The sequence below is a fragment of the Heptranchias perlo genome, chromosome 21 (assembly GCF_035084215.1).
Source record: "Heptranchias perlo isolate sHepPer1 chromosome 21, sHepPer1.hap1, whole genome shotgun sequence".
In the NCBI taxonomy this organism is placed as follows: Eukaryota; Metazoa; Chordata; class Chondrichthyes; order Hexanchiformes; family Hexanchidae; genus Heptranchias; species Heptranchias perlo.
This window is the reverse complement of record NC_090345.1, coordinates 4,861,252-4,883,894: the sequence shown is the minus strand read 5'-3', so window position 1 is coordinate 4,883,894 and position 22,643 is coordinate 4,861,252. Positions and strand designations below refer to the sequence as shown.

The 22,643-nt window shown below is 50.2% G+C and overlaps 1 protein-coding gene across 1 annotated transcript in view; it reads right to left on the bottom strand.

The window, feature by feature from the left end:
* Nucleotides 1–22,643, bottom strand: part of dnmbp (dynamin binding protein) — an 88,133-nt gene that overhangs the window by 25,952 nt on the left and 39,538 nt on the right. The window contains 3 exon segments of the mRNA XM_068002003.1: nucleotides 562–709; nucleotides 1,257–1,356; nucleotides 2,845–3,038. Coding sequence (XP_067858104.1) covers nucleotides 562–709; nucleotides 1,257–1,356; nucleotides 2,845–3,038 — 442 coding nt within the window.

Here is a 22,643-nt window from a genome sequence, read left to right as displayed (position 1 = left end):
TGAAGGTCGTGGGCTCGAGCCCCACTCCAGAGACTTGTGCACAAAATCCAGGCCGACACTCCCAGCGCCAGTACCGAGGGTATGCTGCACTGTCGGAGGTGCCGTCTTTCAGATGAGACGTTAAACCGAGGCCCCGTCTGCCCCTCTCAGGTGGACGTAAAAGTTCCCACGGCCACTATTTCAAAGAAGAGCAAGGGGAGTTCTCCCCTGGGCCAATGTTTATCCCTCAACCAACGTCACTGAAACAGATTATCCGGTCATTTATCTCATTGCTGTTTGTGGGATCTTGCTGTGCGCAAATTGGCTGCCACGTTTCCTACATTACAACAGTGATCACATTTCAAAAAGTACTTAATTGGCTGTTAAGAGCTTTGGGACCTGAGGTTGTGAAAGGCGCTGTAAGAATGCAGGATCTTTCCTTTATTTACCTACATAATAGTAACTGCGCTTCAAAAGTAATTCACTGGGTGTGAGGCGGTTTGGACAAGCGACAGGTTAAGGGCCCTCTATAAACACACGTTCTTTCCGTTCTCTGCCTGCCACCGCTCACCCATCCCTTACCGGAGGTGGTCGAGACATGAGTTCACATGTCCTTGAATCTCTCTGTCCTTCTCGTACATCTCTAACAGGGCGATGGCTTCCTCGTGGTTTTGACAGTAAACATTGTACATGTCCTCGAGCTCATTCCTGTAGGACAGGAACACGTGACCTGGACAGGAAGTGAAAAAATAATAATAAATCTGATCGATGGAGCACAAGGTCCTTATTTCTAAAGTGAACACCTCAACCGTCGGGGAAATCAAGGCCTTATGGCCGGGGCAGCTGAAGGCACGGCCGCCAATGGTGGAGAGATTAAAATCGGGGCTGCGCAAGAGGCCAGAATTGGAGGAGCGCAGAGATCTCGGAGGGTTGTAGGGCTGGAGGAGGTGACAGAGATAGGGAGGGGCGAGGCCACGGAGGGATCTGAAAACAAGGATGAGAATTTTAAAATTGAGGTGTTCCTGGACCGGGAGCAAATGTAGGTCAGCGAGCACAGGGGGTGATGGGTGAACGGGACTTGGTGCGAGTTAGGATACGGATCAGCCTTGATCTAATTGAATGGCGGAACAGGCTGGAGGGGCTGAATGGCCTCCTCCTGTTCCTGTGTGAGCTGATGCCTGGGGCTCTTCCACCTTCTCCCAATCCCTCCTCCCCACCCTTTACCCAGACGGTGATGGCTGTGAGCAGGTTGGGGGTGAAGTGAAGACTGACAGTACCTATGCTGTCCGTTTCCTCCAGAGCTTCGAGCAGCCGTTTGGAGACCTCGATGACCGAGTGAATGTTCCCGAAGAGCGCCTCACAATCCACCTGCTGTAACTGAAGAGCAGACCGTTAATCAGGACAGACCCAACCCAGCCAGGCCAAGCTGTGCTCTCCCCTCCACCTCTACCCCTCGCCCTATCCTGCTCCCCACACGGCGGAGGCCCCTCTGGTATCCCACCCTTCGTGACAGCCGTGGCTCCGTGGGCAGCACTCTCGGCTCTGAGACAGAAGGTCGCGGGTTCAAGTCCCACTCCAGAGACCCGAGCACATAATCCAGGCCGACACTCCCAGTTCCAGTACTGAGGGAGTGCCGCACTGTCGGAGGGGCCGTCTTTCGGATGAGACGTTAAACAGAGGCCCCATCTGCCCTCTCAGAGGGACGGAAAAGATCCCATGGCCGCTATTTCGAAGAAGAGCGGGGAGTTCTTCCCGGTGTCCTGGGGCCAATATTCATCCATCAACCAACATCACTAAAAAACAGATTATCTGGTCATTATCACATTGCTGTTTGTGGGATCTTGCTGTGCGTAAATTGGCTGCTGTGTTTCCTACATTACAACAGTGACAGTACTTCATTGGCTGTAAATTGCTTTGGGACGTTCTGAAGCCATGAAAGGCGCTATATAAATGCAAGTCCTGCCTTTCTTTCTCATGTGTGAACTTGGGATGGCGATTGCCCATCAGGCTATCCGACACAAGATGCCTTTGCAGTCGAACAGCTTCCTGTCCTCACCACATGTTGCATGTGCGCCTGTTCCAGCGGGACAGTGATGGAGGCCAGGAACCCCTGCTAGGGAATTATCCCCCTTTCCCCCGGCCCGGGGATGCTGAGGGGCAACTTTGGCCGTTACCCTGAGACCAGCACCTCACGCCAACTGGAACTTTCCTTTTTTGTTTATTCACTCTCGGGATGTGGGCATCGCTGGCGAGGCCGCCATTTATTGCCCATCCCTAATTGCCCTTGAGAAGGTGGTGGTGAGCCGCCTTCTTGAACCGCTGCAGTCCGTGTGGTGAAGGTTCTCCCACAGTGCTGTTAGGAAAGGAGTTCCAGGATTTTGACCCAGCGACGATGAAGGAACGGCGATATATTTCCAAGTCGGGGCGGTGTGTGACTTGGAGGGGAACGTGCAGGTGGTGTTGTTCCCATGTGCCTGCTGCTCTTGTCCTTCTAGGTGGTAGAGGTCGCGGGTTTGGGAGGTGCTGTCGAAGAAGCCTTGGCGAGTTGCTGCAGTGCATCCTGTGGATGGTGCACACTGCAGCCACTGTGCGCCAGTGGTGAAGGGAGTGAATGTTTCGGGTGGTGGATTGGGTACCAATCAAGCGGGCTGCTTTGTCCTGGATGGTGTTGAGCTTCGAGTGTTGTTGGAGCTGCACTCATCCAGGACAAATTTCCTGCTCAATCCTCCACAGGAAGAAATGTGCTGACCGAATGAGCCATCAGGGGGAGACTAAGCTGAAGGGCCTCGCGAGAAGCTTCAGTGTTGACCAGATCTACCTCCCCCCTCCCTCACCCTCCAAACGCCTGCCCGCCAACCTTCTCACCCGTTTGATCTGCAGGGGAACGAGCACTTTGTCAACGCACATCTCCAGGTCCTTGATATAGTCCGCCTCCGTCTGCAGCAGTTCCTTGATGACCTTTGCCCTCTTCTCCATCATCTTCTGCTCTGGGTTTTCGGGCGTGGTAGAGAGGGGCGGGGGCTCGAGGGACGTGTGGTCAGCGGACAGGAGTGTCATATCTGAGAGAGGTTACAAAAATAAACACCAGAGATTACTAAACGACATTAATCTTACTTCCTGGCAGGATTGTAGGACGTGCTTGTGAGAGTCCAGAAAGGGCTTGATTTTAAAATTCTCAACCTCGTCTTCCAATCCCTCCATGGCCTCGCCCCCTCCCTATCTCTGTAACCTCCTCCAGCACTAAAACACTCCGAGATCTCTGCGTTCCTCCAATTATGGCCTCTTGTCCATCACCCTACCATTGTTATTTCCAAATAAACACTCAATTTGGTGTGGTAATAACCAGCTGCTTTTATGTCCAGCCCCGCTAGAATCTCCAGTCAAAGAATAAGAAAACCAATACAAGAGGGACCTTGAAGTGTAATTGCTGAAATGCACTTACTCCCCAACGGGGGACCGTCTAGTGTTCGGTTAGCGATATGCAAGTACCATATTCCGCCCAACCGTGGGTGTCAGAGGGAAGAACTATGAGGAACGACTGGCTAAGCTGGGAGACTTCAGCCTGGAAAAGAGAGGTCAGAGGGCGGGGGCCGGGGAGAGGGTGAGATTGTCGGCTGGTGTTGGCTCTCCGGAGCCCTCCGGTTAGCCCTGGATGGAACGTGCCCAGGTGAGGTCAGGATTGGGCTCAGCAGTGCCGCACACCACAGTTGAATGTTCTGCTCGCACCAGTGGTCTGAGCGGACACGTAAGGAAGAGGTGCTCAGGCAAGATGGTGGAGGCCCACCGGCACTCGTGCAACTTGACCCCAGCTACGAGAGATCAAGGGAGAAACGAGAGAGACAGAGACAAAGAGAGAGAGGGAGAGACAGAGAAACAGAGGGAGCGAAACACAGAGAGATAGAGAGAAAGAGAAAAGGGGAGAGAGGGGGGAAAAGAGAGAATCAGAGAGATGTAGAGGAAGAGAAAGACAAAGAGAAAAAGAAACAGGGAGAGAGACAGAGGGGGAAAGAGAATCAGAGAAAGACCGAGAGTGAAAGGGAACGAAACAGAGGGAGAGACAGAGAGAGAGAGAAAGAGATAGAGATATAAAGAGAGACAGAGATGTACAGAAAGAGAAAGAAACAGGGTAAAAGAAAGAGAGACAGAGCGGAAAAAGCAGAGAGAGAGAGAGAGAGAGAATGAGACAGATAAATGAAGACACACACTTACACATAGGCTACAGGTTTGTCACTAGCAGAAAGACACAGTGATCCCCGGTCACTGAACTGATAGAGACAGTCGGCAACCTCTGCAAATCCCATCTCTCTCTGCGCAGAACAGGCTAGGCCCGGTCACACGGGGAGAATAAACTCTTTAACAAGCCTCCTTCGCACAGACTGAAACCTCCCTTTACTCCTGTCAAGGACAAACTGAGGCGCTAAATCTGACGGTCACAGTCATAATTAAAAAGAGATATATAAAGGCAGGGGACGTGAGGGCTTTAAAACCGTTTGTCTCAAGGCAGCAATTCTTCTGCAGATTAAGTCCCCTGAACCGTACGTCAATGTCTGATCCCGTTACCACCCACAAATCACACCAGGCCTCTCGAACCTCAGCCTCGGCAGATTAAATTGCTCCCCGACCAGTTCTGGGGAAATCCCCTTCCGCTCTCGGCCGGTTGTTTTTATTCCCCTGGACTCTGACTCGACATGAGCCGTGGCTCAGAGGGCAGCTCTGAATCAGAACGTCGTGGGTTCGAGTCCCACTCCGGAGGCTTGAGCCCGTAATCCAGGCCGACACTCCCAGCGCAGCACTGAGGGAGCGCCGCACTGTCGGAGGTGCCGTCTTTCGGATGAGACGTTAAACCGAGGCCCCGTCTGCCCCTCTCAGGTGGACGTAAAAGATCCCACGGCCACTATTTTGGAGAAGAGCAGGGGGAGTTCTCCCCGGTGTCCTGGGTCAATATTTATCCCTCAACCAACATCACTAAAAGAACAGATGATCTGGTCATTATCACATTGCTGTTTGTGGGATCATGCTGTGCGCAAATTGGCTGCCGTGTTTCTTACATTACAACAGTGACTACACTTCAAAAAACAAAGTACTTCATTGGCGGTAAAGGGTCTTGAAAGACGCTGTATAAATGCAAGTCTTTCTTTCTTTGGCTCGGAGTCAATTTTTTTGTCTGTTAACCCTCACATGAAGCACCTTGGGACGTTTTTTCTACGTCAAAGGCACCGGATAAATGCAAGTTGTTGTTGTAATACTAGATTCGGAGAACGGCACAGACAGGGAATCGAGGAGCTGCTTTACGGACTGGGTCTGGAGCAATAAACATGGCAAGAGAAAGCTCCCGCTCCTCCCCCCCGCCCCGGTCCCTCTGGGAGAGAAGTGATCTGACCAGTTTCACGAGTGCCGTCTCCCTCTCGTGTACAGGGTGTGTGTGAGTGTGAGTGTATCACATCGCCCGAGGGCAGCCCTGTACGGAACAAGGCGAGTGGCGAAGGGAGACACGGGCGCCAGCGTCCTGTGCCAGCAGCGGGCGGGCGGCTGAGCCCAGCCTTACCTCTGGGGCCGTGACTGGCCTCTCCGCAACGATTAGGGACAGGAGAGGATGAAACATTCCCTGAATTTTACAGCACAGAAACAGGCCATTCGGCCCAACTGGCCTGTGTCGGTGTTTATGCTCCACGCGAGCCTCCTCCCATCTAACCACAATCAGCGTATCAACAACCTGCATTTATATAGCACCTTTAATGTAGTAAAACGTCCCAAGGAGCTTCACAGGAGCGATTATCAAACAAAATTTGACACCGAGCCACATAAGGAGATATTAGGACAGGTGACCAAAAGCTTGGTCAAAGAGGTAGGTTTTAAGGAGCGTCTTAAAGGAGGAGAGAGAGGCGGAGAGGATTAGGGAGGGAATTCCAGAGCTTAGGGCCCAGGCAGCTGAAGGCACGGCCGCCAATGGTGGAGTGATTAAAATCGGGGATGGACAAGAGGCCAGAATTGGAGGAGCGCAGAGATCTCGGAGGGTTGTAGGGCTGGAGGAGGTTACAGAGATAGGGAGGGACGAGGCCATGGAGGGATTTGAAAACAAGGATGAGAATTTTAAAATCGAGGCGTTCCCGGACCGGGAGCCAATGCAGGTTAGCGAGCACAGAGGGTGATCGGAGAACGGGACTTGGTGCGAGTTAGGATACGGGCAGCAGAGTCCTATCCTTCTATTCCTTTCTCCCTCATGTGTTTATCCAGCTTCCCCTTATATGTATCTATACTATTCTCCTCAACTACTCCTTGTGGGAGCGAGTTCCACATTCTCACCACTCTCTGGGTAAAGAGGTGACGATTTCTGTTTGGCGGGGGGGAGGGGGAAGCGATCGGCGGGGGGGGGGAGGGGGAAGCGATCGGCGGGGGGGGGGAGGGGGAAGCGATCGGCGGGGGGGAGGGGGAAGCGATCGGCGGGGGGGGAGGGGGAAGCGATCGGCGGGGGGGGAGGGGGAAGCGATCGGCGGGGGGGGGGAGGGGGAAGCGATCGGCGGGGGGGGGAGGGGGAAGCGATCGGCGGGGGGGGGAGGGGGAAGCGATCGGCGGGGGGGGGAGGGGGAAGCGATCGGCGGGGGGGGAGGGGGAAGCGATCGGCGGGGGGGAGGGGGAAGTGATTGGCGGGGGGGGAGGGGGAAGCGATCGGCGGGGGGGGAGGGGGAAGCGATCGGCGGGGGGGAGGGGGAAGCGATCGGCGGGGGGGAGGGGGAAGCGATCGGCGGGGGGAGGGGGAAGCGATCGGCGGGGGGGAGGGGGAAGTGATTGGCGGGGGGGGGGAGGGGGAAGTGATTGGCGGGGGGGAGGGGGAAGTGATTGGCGGGGGGGGAGGGGGAAGTGATCGGCGGGGGGGAGGAGGGGGAAGTGATCGGCGGGGGGGAGGAGGGGGAAGTGATCGGCGGGGGGGGAGGGGGAAGTGATTGGCGGGGGGGGAGGGGGAAGTGATTGGCGGGGGGGGAGGGGGAAGTGATTGGCGGGGGGGGAGGGGGGAAGTGATCGGCGGGGGGGGGAGGGGGAAGTGATTGGCGGGGGGGGGGAGGGGGAAGTGATTGGCGGGGGGGGGAGGGGGAAGTGATTGGCGGGGGGGGAGGGGGAAGTGATTGGCGGGGGGGGAGGGGGAAGTGATTGGCGGGGGGGGAGGGGGAAGTGATTGGCGGGGGGGGGAGGGGGAAGTGATCGGCGGGGGGGGGGAGGGGGAAGTGATCGGCGGGGGGGGGGGAGGGGGAAGTGATCGGCGGGGGGGGGGAGGGGGAAGTGATCGGCGGGGGGGGAGGGGGAAGTGATCGGCGGGGGGGAGGGGGAAGTGATTGGCGGGGGGGAGGAGGGGGAGGCTGTTTGATGGAGAGTCTAGAATGATTTGGTGATTGTTCCCAGTGCCTCTCTGCCTCCTTTACAGTAAATGTAAATCAAGCTTTTCTTTCATGGGGCAAAAATTTGTGAGGGCACTGCCCCTTTAAATATCAGACCCTGACTCACGAGGAGTGTGGAGCACTCGTGATAGAAGGCAATGGATGTACACACTTAGACTCAACTCTCTGTGTCGATACTATAATTGTAAACAATTTTACAACACCAAGTTATAGTCCAGCAATTTTATTTTAAATTCACAAGCTTTCGGAGGCTTCCTCCTTCCTCAGGTAAATGTTCAGGAGCTCCTTGAAGCCTACGCATTTATACATATAGAACAATACATGGTGTTTACAGACTGCCCCTGCAACTGCCCGTTGCCAAGGCAATCACCGTGTTCAGACAGAGAGGTGTTACCTGCAGAACCCCCGAATACACATTCAACAAAAAAACAAACAGGGAAAAATTTGAAATAAAATTGCTGGACTATAACTTGGTGTTGTAAAATTGTTTACAATTGTCAACCCCAGTCCATCACCGGCATCTCCACATCATCGATACTATAATACACAGTATCCATGACGACAATACACAGGACCAGCCTGCCTCTGTGGGAAACCACTCCTCCACTGTTACTACTGTTCACAATGAAGCTTAATCACCTCCCATGTCAATGAAACCACCAGCCAGCTCATTCTGTTCTTCCAGAAAGATCACTGTTGCTGGAAATGAAAGCAGCTCAGTGTTCCTCCCTCCTCCTGAGCCGATCTCACAGCTCCCCCATACCCCGGGCAGTGAACGCTGTGGGGCTGAGTCAGGCGCAGAGAAAGATCCCAGGCTCCCATCCTCCGGCTGGGCTCAGTCTGCCGGGAGTCGGGAGTCTCAGAGACGAGGGTCAGGTCTCCCGCACCAGGGAGAGAGTCAGTACAGGGTTCGCAGTGCTGATCACTAATCGATGACTCCTACTCAATGTGAGTGCGTGTCTAAGTGTGTGCATGTCTGTCTACGCGTAGACATTTGGTAAGGGCTCAGCTGTGATGCCCTCCATAGTTGAATATCCTGCCACTATCAAAGTTTCCCGACAAGACTATGTGAAGACAGAGTCAAAACGATCACAACCGTGGGCACTGAGCAGATACAACACCCTATCCCCACACCTCCCTCCAGCCCCGCACACCTCCCTCCAGCCCCGCACACCTCCATGCAGAAATGGACATAAGAACATAAGAAATAGGAGCAGGAGTAGGCCAATCGGCCCCTCGAGCCTGCTCCGCCATTCAATAAGATCATGGCTGATCTGATCCTAACCTCAAATCTAAATTCATGTCCAATTTCCTGCCCGCTCCCCGTAACCCCTAATTCCCTTTACTTCTAGGAAACTGTCTATTTCTGTTTTAAATTTATTTAATGACGTAGCTTCCACAGCTTCCTGGGGCAGAAAATTCCACAGACCTACTACCCTCTGAGTGAAGAAGTTTCCCCTCATCTCAGTTTTGAAAGAGCAGCCCCTTAGTCTAAGATTATGCCCCCTAGTTCTAGTTTCACCCATCCTTGGGAACATCCTTACCGCATCCACCCGATCAAGCCCCTTCACAATCTTATATGATTCAATAAGATCGCCTCTCATTCTCCTGAACTCCAATGAGTAGAGTCCCAATCTACTCAACCTCTCCTCATATGTCCACCCCCTCATCCCCGGGATTAACCGAGTGAACCTTCTTTGTACTGCCTCGAGAACAAGTATGTCTTTTCTTAAGTATGGAGACCAAAACTGTATGCAGTATTCCAGGTGCGGTCTCACCAATACCTTATATAACTGCAGCAATACCTCCCTGTTTTTATATTCTATCCCCCTAGCAATAAACGCCAACATTCCGTTGGCCTTCTTGATCACCTGCTGCACCTGTATATACAATATATACAGGAGTGTTATACCCAGTAACACACGGTGTGTTATTATATAATATATACGGGAGTGTTATACCCAGTAACACACGGTGTGTTTATATAATAACACACCGTGTGTTACTGGGTATAACACTCCTGTATATATTATATAATAACACACCGTGTGTTACTGGGTATAACACTCCTGTATATATTATAATAACACACCGCGTGTTACTGGGTATAACACTCCTGTATATATTATAATAACATACCGCGTGTTACTGGGTATAACACTCCTGTATATATTATATAATAACACACCGTGTGTTACTGGGTATAACACTCCTGTATATATTATATAATAACACACCGCGTGTTACTGGGTATAACACTCCTGTATATATTATATAATAACACACCGTGTGTTACTGGGTATAACACTCCTGTATATATTATATAATAACACACCGCGTGTTACTGGGTATAACACTCCTGTATATATATTATATAATAACACACTGTGTGTTACTGGGTATAACACTCCTGTATATTATATAATAACACACCGCGTGTTACTGGGTATAACACTCCTGTATATTATATAATAACACACCGCGTGTTACTGGGTATAACACTCCTGTATATATTATATAATAACACACCGCGTGTTACTGGGTATAACACTCCTGTATATATATTATATAATAACACACTGTGTGTTACTGGGTATAACACTCCTGTATATTATATAATAACACACCGCGTGTTACTGGGTATAACACTCCTGTATATTATATAATAACACACCGCGTGTTACTGGGTATAACACTCCTGTATATATTATATAATAACACACCGTGTGTTACTGGGTATAACACTCCTGTATATATTATATAATAACACACCGCGTGTTACTGGGTATAACACTCCTGTATATATATTATATAATAACACACTGTGTGTTACTGGGTATAACACTCCTGTATATTATATAATAACACACCGCGTGTTACTGGGTATAACACTCCTGTGTATATATTATATAATAACACACCGCGTGTTACTGGGTATAACACTCCCCTATATATTATATAATAACACACCGTGTGTTACTGGGGATAACACTCCCGTATATATTATATAATAACACACCGTGTGTTACTGGGTATAACACACCTGTATTATATAATATATATATACAGGTGTGTTATACCCAGTAACACACGGTGTGTTATTATATAATATATACAGGAGTGTTATACCCAGTAACACACGGTGTGTTATTATATAATATACAGGAGTGTTATACCCAGTAACACACGGTGTGTTATTATATAATATATACGGGAGTGTTATACCCAGTAACACACGGTGTGTTATTATATAATATATACAGGAGTGTTATACCCAGTAACACACGGTGTGTTATTATATAATATACAGGAGTGTTATACCCAGTAACACACGGTGTGTTATTATATAATATATACGGGAGTGTTATACCCAGTAACACACGGTGTGTTATTATATAATATATAGGGGAGTGTTATACCCAGTAACACACGGTGTGTTATTATATAATATATATATACAGGTGTGTTATACCCAGTAACACACGGTGTGTTATTATATAATATATACAGGAGTGTTATACCCAGTAACACACGGTGTGTTATTATATAATATATACGGGAGTGTTATACCCAGTAACACACGGTGTGTTATTATATAATATATACAGGAGTGTTATACCCAGTAACACACGGTGTGTTATTATATAATATATACAGGAGTGTTATACCCAGTAACACGCGGTGTGTTATTATATAATATATACAGGAGTGTTATACCCAGTAACACGGGGTGTGTTATTATATAATATACAGGAGTGTTATACCCAGTAACACACGGTGTGTTATTATATAATATATACGGGAGTGTTATACCCAGTAACACACGGTGTGTTATTATATAATATATAGGGGAGTGTTATACCCAGTAACACACGGTGTGTTATTATATAATATATATATACAGGTGTGTTATACCCAGTAACACACGGTGTGTTATTATATAATATATACAGGAGTGTTATACCCAGTAACACACGGTGTGTTATTATATAATATATACAGGAGTGTTATACCCAGTAACACACCATGTGTTATTATATAATATATACAGGAGTGTTATACCCAGTAACACGCGGTGTGTTATTATATAATATACAGGAGTGTTATACCCAGTAACACACGGTGTGTTATTATATAATATACAGGAGTGTTATACCCAGTAACACGCGGTGTGTTATTATATAATATATACAGGAGTGTTATACCCAGTAACACACGGTGTGTTATTATATAATATACAGGAGTGTTATACCCAGTAACACGCGGTGTGTTATTATATAATATATACAGGAGTGTTATACCCAGTAACACACCATGTGTTATTATATAATATACAGGAGTGTTATACCCAGTAACACGCGGTGTGTTATTATATAATATATACAGGAGTGTTATACCCAGTAACACACGGTGTGTTATTATATAATATATACAGGAGTGTTATACCCAGTAACACACGGTGTGTTATTATATAATATATACAGGAGTGTTATACCCAGTAACACACGGTGTGTTATTATAATATATACAGGAGTGTTATACCCAGTAACACACGGTGTGTTATTATATAATATATACAGGAGTGTTATACCCAGTAACACGCGGTGTGTTATTATATAATATACAGGAGTGTTATACCCAGTAACACACGGTGTGTTATTATATAATATACAGGAGTGTTATACCCAGTAACACACCATGTGTTATTATATAATATACAGGAGTGTTATACCCAGTAACACACGGTGTGTTATTATATAATATATACAGGAGTGTTACACCCAGTAACACACCGTGTGTTATTATAATATATACAGGAGTGTTACACCCAGTAACACACGGTGTGTTATTATTTTATATGCAATCAATCTCCCTTTTTCATCTCCTCCCCCCCCACTGGATTAACACGAAGGGTGAGTCACCAATGTGCAGAGTGGGACAAGTAATATAAACAGAATCTCGCACAGTCTCAGGGATCCACGAACATCCTGCACAGTCCCTGGCCCATTTCCCGTTTCCCGCTACAATTTGATTCGGGGACTGACACACGAGTAGCCGGAGCTCGATTCTTCTTATTTTATTACTGGCTGATCAACCATGATGTTGCGCACATTGAGTTAAAGACTTACTTTTCTACAGCGCCTTTCACCACCTCAGGACTTCCCAGAGCGCCTTACAGCCAATGAAGCACTTTTTGAAGTGTAGTCACTGTTGCAATGTAGGAAACGCGGCAGCCAATTTGCGCACAGCAAGATCCCACAAACAGCAATGAGATAATGACCAGATAATCAGTTTTAGTGATGTTGGTTGAAGGATAAATATTGGCCCCAGGACACAAGGGGAGAAACCCCCCTGCTCTTCTTTGAAAATAGTGTCTTGGGATCTTTTACATCGACCTGAGGGGGCAGACGGGGCCTCGGTTTAACATCTCCTCTGAGTTAGGGGGTGGGGGATTTGTAAGGTGCTGTTTTATTGGGGCAGTAAGAGGCTGTGGATTATTATATAACGGAGGAGAAATACTCGCCCCTCTCTACAGGCCCAGGTGTATGTTTTTTGCAAAACACCACCAAAGCTGAAAAGTGTAGCAGGCAACGACAAAACCCCACACACAGTCTGATATAAAAGGCCTGTAAGGCCGTCTAGTGGCCTGAGACAATTCACGAAGGGAAGGGGGGGGGGGGGCGGGGAAGAGACTGCAGACTGAGCCAGGCATGGGGGAGCTTTGGGCAGGGCTCCCTCGGAGCCAGGCTCTGAAGAGGTTTTTGAGGGTGGGGAGAGACGGAGGGAGTTCCAGAGGGGGGGGGGGGGTGAGGGGGTTGGGCAGTGAGGGTTTAAGATTCTGCCATCAAACATAGAACTGGGAGGCGGGGGAGAAAAGAGGGAGGGATGAGACGCACAGATTACAAGGTTGCCAGGAGACGGGGATCTATTGTCTGGGAGTAAAAAGTAGACGGGAGGAAGATTTCCTCCAGCAAAGACTGGGATAAAGGGTGGGTTTGAACTCCCACACTCACCAAGCTTCTCTCTCTTACCTGGCGTAACTCAGGCCTGGTTCTCAGTCGAACCCCCACACCCACCCCGAGATCCCGAGACACTCCGAGTCCTGTCTGTGTTATTCATGGAGAGTGAAGCTGCCTTGGTGACTGGTGAGGTTTTTTTGGGTGATGGTGACTGCCAGTCTTGGAAGTGGTCATCTCTCTCTCTCTACACACCCACAAACACACTGCCCCCTACCCCCTCATCACTCACCCTGGCCCCTCAGGATTCAAACAGAGCTCACTATTGACTGGACAGCTGACATTAGCATTTGAATAGATGGAAGCCCAGTGAGAGAGAGATTACCACAGCAACAGAGGAGGGAGGTGGAGCAACTCAAAACCTGGAGCTCAGGAACTTCGGACTGGGTGGTGGGACACTCTCGAGTTCATCCTCTCTCCCACTGCCCTCTGTGTTGCCCCTCAACCAACCTCTGTAGTCCAGACGCCAAAACTATCCCTTATTTGGCAACAGAAGCCCATCTTTTCCTGACATATCTGGGATATCCCAGGTTCGAACCCCAAAAACTCTGCCGCCCGTATCCTAACTCGTAGCAAGTCCTGCTCACTCTGTGCTCGCTGACCCACATTGGCTCCTGTTCCTCCAATGCCTCGATTTTAAAATGATCATCCTCATTTTCAAATCCCTCCATGGCCTTGCCCCTCCCCATCTCCGTAACCTCCTCCAGCTCTACAACCAACCCTCCCCCCATCGCCCCTGCTCCGAGCTTTAGATCCCTCTGCCTCTGGCCTCTTGCCCATCCCCCCACTCCCTTGGCCCCACCATTGGCGGCCGTGCCTTCAGCCGTCAAAGCTCTAAGCTCTGGAATTCCCTCCCTAAACCTCTCCGCCTCTCTCCCCTCCTTAAAACCTACCTCATTGAACAAGCTTTTAGTCACCTGTCCTAATTGTAATAAATCGGATAGCCCGGTGGTGAAGGACAGAATACTGGAGCCTGATCTTCAGTTGCTTCCAAGCCTTTATTCACAGAGATCAATATTACCCCCACCCCCCCAAGATAAGCTCTTATATAAATGGACTCAAGAGAGTCCTCAATTAATGCGCACCACCTGAATACAATTAGAACTAATTGAGATAAATCATCTGGATACAATTAACACTAATATCTCCTCCCTTGGCTCGGTGTCACATTTTGTCTGATTTACGCTCCCTCGAAGGGCCTTGGGCCATTTTCCCACGTTAAAGGCACTACAGAAATGCAAGTTGTTGTTGAGTTGACTGATCTCAGCTCGGACAGTGCAAAGAAAGAACAAACTTGCTTTTCTATCGCGCCTTTCATGACCACAGGACGTCCCAAAGCACTTTACAGCCAATGAAGTAGTTTTTGAAGTGTAGTCACTGTTGTAATGTAGGAAACGCGGCAGCCAATTTGCGCACAGCAAGATCCCAATGTATTGATGACCAGATAATCTGTTTTAGTGATGTGGGCTGAGGGGATAAATATTGGCCCCAGGACACTGGGGAGAACTCACCTGCTCTTCTTTGAGATAGTGTCACAGGATCTTTTACACCAATCTGAGAGGGCAGACGGGGCCTCGGTTTAACGTCTCATCCGAAAGACGGCACCTCCGACAGCGCAGCACTCCCTCAGTACTGGCACCGGGAGTGTCGGACTGGAAGGGACGTTACAGTCACTACCAACAGCTGTCTGGGCTCACACGTCAAGGATGGTTACTTGGGAAGCGAGCAATGGCTCCGGCCTAGAGATTCCAGTTCCGGATTTTGTCACTCACTTGACATCCCACCCCCCCCAAATTCCACAGAGCTCTGGAGGCATTAAGTGGAGGTTCTAGAGAGTCACCTCAGGCCCTCCCAGAGAAACACAGAGAATGCAAACAGGTTATATACTCAGTGCAGACAGCTCAGAATCAACCAGCTTTCCCCATCTATTGACACAACGGAACGCTCCACACTACAGGTGGAGCGGGAAGCACACGTACAGATCCGATTACGCTGTAGAACGCCCCTCGTTTTTACGTTTTAATACCTGCAGCCGACAGCAAACGCACGGATTCCCCCCCGCTGCCTAACTGGCCTGACTTTAATTAGCCGTGGCTCAGTGGGCAGCACTCTCGCCTCTGAGTCGGAAGGTCGTGGGTTCGAGTCCCACTCCAGAGACTTGAGCACGTAATCCAGGCCGACACTCCCAGCGCAGCGCTGAGGGAGTGCCGCACTGTCGGACGTGCCGTCTATCCGACAAGATGTTAAACCGAGGCCCCGTCTGCCCTCTCGGGTGGACGTAAAAGATCCCACGGCCGCTATTTTCAAGAAGAGCAGGGGGAGCTTCCCCCGGTGTCCAGTGCCAATACTGATCCCTCAACCAACACCGAAATCAGATTAGCTGGTCATTATCACGTTGCTGTTTGTGGGATCTTGCTGTGCACAAATTGGCTGCTGTGTTTCCTACATTACTACACTTCAAAAAAGTACTTCATTGGCTGTAAAGCGCTTTGGGATGTCCCGAGGTTGTGAAAGGCGCTATATAAATGAAAGTCCTTTCCTTCTCTCTTTACTGTTACCCCTAGATCCTCGTGCCAGACATTTACACTGTCGAGGAGTCTCCCTGATCCCAAGACTCAGGTTTTCCATGGGACTAATGTCAGTCTGCCGATGGGACGGGAAGGGGGGAGGGCATCGAAGGTGGGAGCCAGCTCGCGGGTCCCGGTGTCTCCGCACCCTGAACCGAAATGATCGAGCCCTGTTCTTCATCAGGGATCTTGCTGTGCGCAAACTGGCTGTCACGTTTCCTACATTACAGCAGTGACTACACTTCAAAAGGTTCTCCCCGGTGTTCCTGGGACCAATATTTATCCCTCAACCAACATCACTAAAGATAAATGATCTGGTCATTGCCACATTGCTGTTTGTGGGATCTTGCTGTGCACAAATTGTTCTGCCGTGTTTGCTACATTACAACAGTGACTACATTTCAAAAGCGCGTCAGTGGTTGTAAAACGCTCTGGGACTTGCTTTGGTGGTGAAAGGCGCTATATGAATGCAAGTATTTTTTTTCTTTCTCGGACTGGGGACGGAGGGCTGAGGTTGTCTGTTAGCTTCTGGGGGTCAGTTGGGGCTGGGGGATGAGGGGGAGGGGAGACGGTGTACTGGGGAGCAGGCTGGTTGGAGGTGAGGTGGGGGGGGGGTGGTCACTGCCCCTCATGGCCCTGGGGGGGAGGGGGGGGGAGGGGGGGGGCGGGGGAGCAGCTTGTGTTGCAAATCTCCAACAACAGGGCTCCCCCATGAGATATTTCCCCAATTCGGGGCGGAGGCTGAATCTCACTCACTTTGATTGGCCGCCTCTCTCTCCTCCTTTAAGACTCTCCTCAAAACCTACCTCTTTGACCAAGCTTTTGGTCACCTGTCCTAATAACTCCTTTTGCGGCTCGGTGTCAAATTTTGATTGCTCATCGCTCCTGTGAAGCGTCTTGGGACATTTCACTACATTAAAGGCGCTATATAAATGCAAATTACCCAGCTTTCAGGAGAACAGCGTCCACGACACCACACAACCCTGCCACGGTAACCTCTGCAAGACATGCCAGATCATCGACACAGATACCACCATCACACGAGAGGACACCACCCACCAGGTGCATGGTTCATACTCCTGTGACTCGGCCAACGTTGTCTACCTCATACGTTGTAGAAAAGGATGCCCCAGAGCATGGTACATTGGCGAGACCATGCAGACACTGCGACAACGGATGAACGGACACCGCGCAACAATCGCCAGACAGGAGGGTTCCCTCCCAGTCGGGGAACACTTCAGCAGTCAAGGACATTCAGCCACCAACCTTCGGGTAAGCATACTCCAAGGCGGCCTTCGAGACACACGACAACGCAAAATCGTCGAGCAGAAATTGATAGCCAAGTTCCGCACCCATGAGGACGGCCTCAACCGGGATCTTGGGTTCATGTCACGCTACACGTAACCCCACCAGCGAACAAAAGTTATCTGTTTTTAATATAACGGGTCAGTTGCTGTCTTTCTCTTCCTTCTGGATGTTTCTATGTTTCTGCCTCTCTCTCTCTCTCTCTCTCTTTTTTTTTGGTTGTTTGTATATTCGGTGGCCCTGTAGGTAACACCTCTCTGTCTGAACACTTTGATTGCCTTGGCAACTGGCAGTTGGAAAGACTATCTGTAATCACCAGGTATTGTTCTGTGATTTATAAATGCGAAAGGTTCGAGGATTTCTTGACATTCACCTGAGGAAGGAGGAAGCCTCCGAAAGCTTGTGATTTTCAAATAAAATTGTTGGACTATAACTTGGTGTTGTAAAATTGTTTACAATTGTAAAAATCTATGTAATTCTGTGTAACATGAACAGTATATTACTGGCTGTAAAGCACTTTGGGACATCCTGAGATCACTATATGAATGTAAGTTCTTTCTTTAGTTTGATACGGCAAGATTACATTTTATACTGGCCGGAGACGGCAGCCGTTCATTGGTGGGCCTGACTCCCTCCCTCGTCAGGTGTCACCTCCGAATATCACCTGGACCAGTCGAAGTGCGAGCCGGACATGGTAAGTACAGTCTGTTGTAAATTATCGCCATCCCATTATTTGCACAGTGGCTCTTTCCGGTGTGTGCAGCCGCTCTGCTCCCTCAGCACATGCTCCAACTTGCACTGATCACACACCCAGAGGCCTAGCCCTTCCACCCACTGCCATTAATCACCGTCAGCTGGCACAATCTGGCAGGCTATCAACTTAAACCTGCTCCTGGGCATCGTAACTGGTTATTGAAATCACTAAAAATAAACGCCCCTTTCACAGGGGTCGGGGTTCGGGTTCCCCGGGGGCCAGGGATCCCGGGGGTCGGGTTCCCCGGGGGTTAGGGATCCGGGGGGTCGGGTTCCCCGGGGGTTAGGGATCCCGGGGGTTAGGGATCCCCGGGGGTTAGGGATCCCCGGGGTTAGGGATCCCCGGGGATCGGGGGTTCGGGTTCCCCGGGGGGCAGGTAAACTGGTACCCCATCCAATTGGCCCTTTTTCACTTGGGCGCGCCTAAGCAGGCTTATCAGACGCAGAGGGCATCACAGCCCAGAACGATCTTGTCCTCAATCCAACAGCCACACAAGCTCTTTCCAGCTGCGCTCCCGGGAACTGTGGCCGACTTCCCCCTCCCCTCCTCTCCCCCACCCACCCAGAGGCATCTCAAACAGACCTTCGCACCCTTACTGCTGTCCTATCGGAGATCAGTGAAACCGATGGGACCTTCCCGTGCGGGTCAGTACCCCACAGGACATGGCACCGACCAACTAACCCGCACTGGGAAATACCTTTGCCCTCCTGTAAACTGGCACATCTCCAGCACAAGGACATGGGTGTCAGAGTCTAACTGCAGTGCCCAGCTGGTGAGATAAGACTAGTCGCTCCGACTGATAACGCCACCGGTTAGAGAGCACTCCCCGGATTGCTTGGTTACTGGGGGCGGGCGGGGGAGGGCGGGGGGAGGGGGTGTGGGGGGCATTGACATGCCAAGCGTTTCCCCGGTGAACACTGGGTGACCAGCACACGCTCTGTTTGCTCCAAACGATAGGGCCCCATGTCTCTCGTACTAGTTTCTCACGAGGAACTTTCCTGCCTCTGTCCGGGGGTCTGAGGGAGGGGCTCTTACTCACCGAGTGCCGTCCATTTTAAAAAAAAAGTGCATTCTCGGGGTATATAGGATTTTACAGCACAGAAACAGGCCATTCGGCCCATCGGGTCTATGCCAGCGTTTACGCTCCACACGGGCCTCATCACTCCCTACTTCATCTACGAATTGTAAACAATTTTACAACACCAGGTTATAGTCCAGCAATTTTATTTTAAATTCACAAGCTTTCAGAGATTATCCCCTTCGTCAGGTGAATGAGTGAAAGGTTCTCAAATCGCATATCTTATATTAGGCTGGGACAGCATCACACCAATCAAAAGGTGTCGTTGTTGTTCAAACAGGCCAGTCACGGAGAACAGCACGTCCCAGTACACTGGATATACATTGTGTCAATTACACAGACAGAAAGAAAGAAACCCAAATGACAGAGAGAGAGAGAGAGAGAGAGAGAATATTAAAACACATAACTTTTTTTTCCCTTTTTGCTGGTGGGGTTACGTGTAGCGTGACATGAACCCAAGATCCCGGTTGAGGCCGTCCTCACGGGTGCGGAACTTGGCTATCAACTTCTGCTCGACGATTTTGCGGGACGCAACCAACAGAGTACCCTTCGTCGTCCAGTACTTCCCCGGAGCGGAGAAACTACACCATGTTCTCCGCAGCCTTCAACATGTCATCGATGACGACGAACACCTCGCTATGGCCATCTCCACGCCTCCACTACTCGCCTTCAAACAGCCACCCAACCTCAAACAGACCATCGTTCGCAGCAAATTACCCAGCTCTCAGGAGAACACCACACAACCCTGCCACGGTAACCTCTGCAAGACATGCCAGATCATCGACACAGATACCACCATCACACGAGAGGACACCACCCACCAGGTGCATGGTTCATACTCCTGTGACTCGGCCAATGTTGTCTACCTCATACGTTGCAGGAAAGGATGCCCCGGAGCATGGTACATTGGCGAGACCATGCAGACACTGCGACAACGGATGAACGGACACCGCGCAACAATCGCCAGACAGGAGGGTTCCCTCCCAGTCGGGGAACACTTTAGCAGTCAAGGACATTCAGCCACCGTTCTTCGGGTAAGCGTTCTCCAAGGCGGCCTTCGAGACACACGACAACGCAAAATCCTCGAACAGAAGTTGATAGCCAAGTTCCGCACCCATGAGGACGGCCTCAACCGGGATCTTGGGTTCATGTCACGCTACACGTAACCCCACCAGCAAAAAGGGAAAAAAAAAGTTATGTGTTTTAATATTCTCTCTCTCTCTCTCTCTACCATTTGGGTCTCTTTCTTTCTGTCTGTGTAATTGACACAATGTATATCCAGTGTACTGGGACGTAGTGTTCTCCGTGATTGGCCTGTTTGAACAACAACGACACCTTTTGATTGGTGTGATGGTGTCCCAGCCTAATATAAGATATGCGATTTGAGAACCTTTTCACTCATTCACCTGACGAAGGGGATAATCTCCGAAAGCTTGTGATTTTAAAATAAATTTGTTGGACTATAACCTGGTGTTGTAAGATTCCTTACATTTGTCCACCCCAGTCCATCACCGACATCTCCACATCACACTTCATCTACAACAATAACTTGCATTCATATAAACACAGTAAAACATCCCAAGGCGTTTCACAGGAGCGATTATCAAACAAAATTGACACCGAGCCACATAAGGAGATATTAGGACAGGTGACCAAAAGCTTGGTCAAAGAGAGAGGTTTTAAGGAGCGTCTTAAAGGAGGAGAGATTTAGGGAGGGAATTCCAGAGCTTAGGGCCTGGGCAGCTGAAGGCACGGCCGCCAACGGTGGAGCGAAGGAAATTCGGGGGATTTGCAAGAGGCCAGAATAGGAGGAGCGCAGAGATCTCGGAGGGTTGTAGGGCTGGAGGAGAGCACTCCCTCAGTACTGCACTGGGAGTGTCGGCCTGGAGTTTGTGCTCAAGTCTCTGCAGTGGGACTCGAACCCACAATCTGCTGACTCAGAGGCGAGAGTGCTGGCCACTCAGCCCACGGCTGACACCACCTTGGTTGATAATTACACTAATGGGGGGGCGGGGGGAGTCCCCCTGTTGCTGTTGAGGGGGGGGGGGGGGGAGTGGGGGAGGAGTCCCCCTGTTGCTTTTGAGGGCTCTTGTGGATGTAAATATAGCCTACGTCACACTACAAAGTCTCAAAAGTATATATTTAAAAAAAACAAAAGCAAGACCTTCATTTCCTGCTATGTGGGAGGGAGGGGGATGGGCTTTGAAGACTGAATTACACCTGATGAATGAGGCCTCACAGCCTTGAGCTCAAATTTCACACAGAGCTCGTCATAGCCAGGGAGCAGCATACCTGACCCTGGGAGCTAAACACTGCTCAAAGCTGAGTCAGAGAAGATGCCTTTTCCGTTACTCCAGACCCCTTCCGAATACACCTGTCCCAACCTAGAGGTCGACAACTCTGGCTAGAATCTTACAGCACAGAAGGAGGCCTTTCGGCCCGTCGTGCCTATGCCGGCTCTTTGAAGAGCTCTCCAATTAAGTCCCACTCCCCCCCCTCCATGCTTTCTCCCCCCACAGTCCTACAAATTTTTCCCCTTCAAGTATTTATCCAGTTCCCCTTTTGAAAGTTATTATTGAATCTGCTCCCACCGCCCTCTCAGGCAGTGCGTTCCAGTCGGGCGAATTCCAATTTATCACATGACTCCCGCCACTGACCGAACGGCCGGTCAAACAGCCTCCCCCCGCCCTCCCCCCACTCATCTCCAATACTCTCATAACTAAGAAACAGAAATGTTCAAACAATATGAAACACAGATTTTTTTTTCAGTGCGCCTATTATTTTTCTCCTGGGGTTGCTGGCAGCACTGACCGGGAGATCAGGCTTTAATTCCCGGAGACTCCAGGGCAATCCTGGAGGGTGGCAACCCCAGTCCACAGCCCCGGGAACGAGAGAGGAGCTGGTCTTCACAGATCCCTGTGAGACGCAGCTATTCACAGGCACCCCCCACTGCTAAACGGGCAGGGCTGACTCACAGCGTGCCTCAGTGGGCAGCACTCTCGCCTCTGAGTCAGAAGGTCGTGGGTTCAAAACCCCACTCCAGAGACTTGAGCACGTAATCCAGGCTGACACTCCCAGTGCCGGTACTGAGGGAGTGCTGCACTGTCGGAGGTGCCGTCTTTCAGTTGAGATCTTCAACCGAGGCCCCGTCTCTCAGGTGGATGTAAAAGATCCCACGGCCACTATCTCGAAAAAGAGCAGGGGGAGTTCTCTCCAGTGTCCTGGGCCGATATTTACCCCTCAACCAACACCTATCACAGATGATCTGGTCATTAATCACACTGCTGTGGCCAATTGGCTGCTGCATTTCCGACATTACAACAGCAAAAGTATCTGGCTGTATTGGCTGTAAAGCACTTTGGGACATCCTGAGGTCATGAAAGGCACGATATTGTTTCTTTTGACATTACAATGACCCAGCCCGGTGTTTGTCCGCGGACTGGCACTGTGACAGATCTCTGCACTCCTCCAATTCTGGCCCCTTGCGCATCCCCAATTTTAATCACTTCATCACTGGCGGCCGTGCCTTCAGCTGCCTGGGCCCTAATCTCA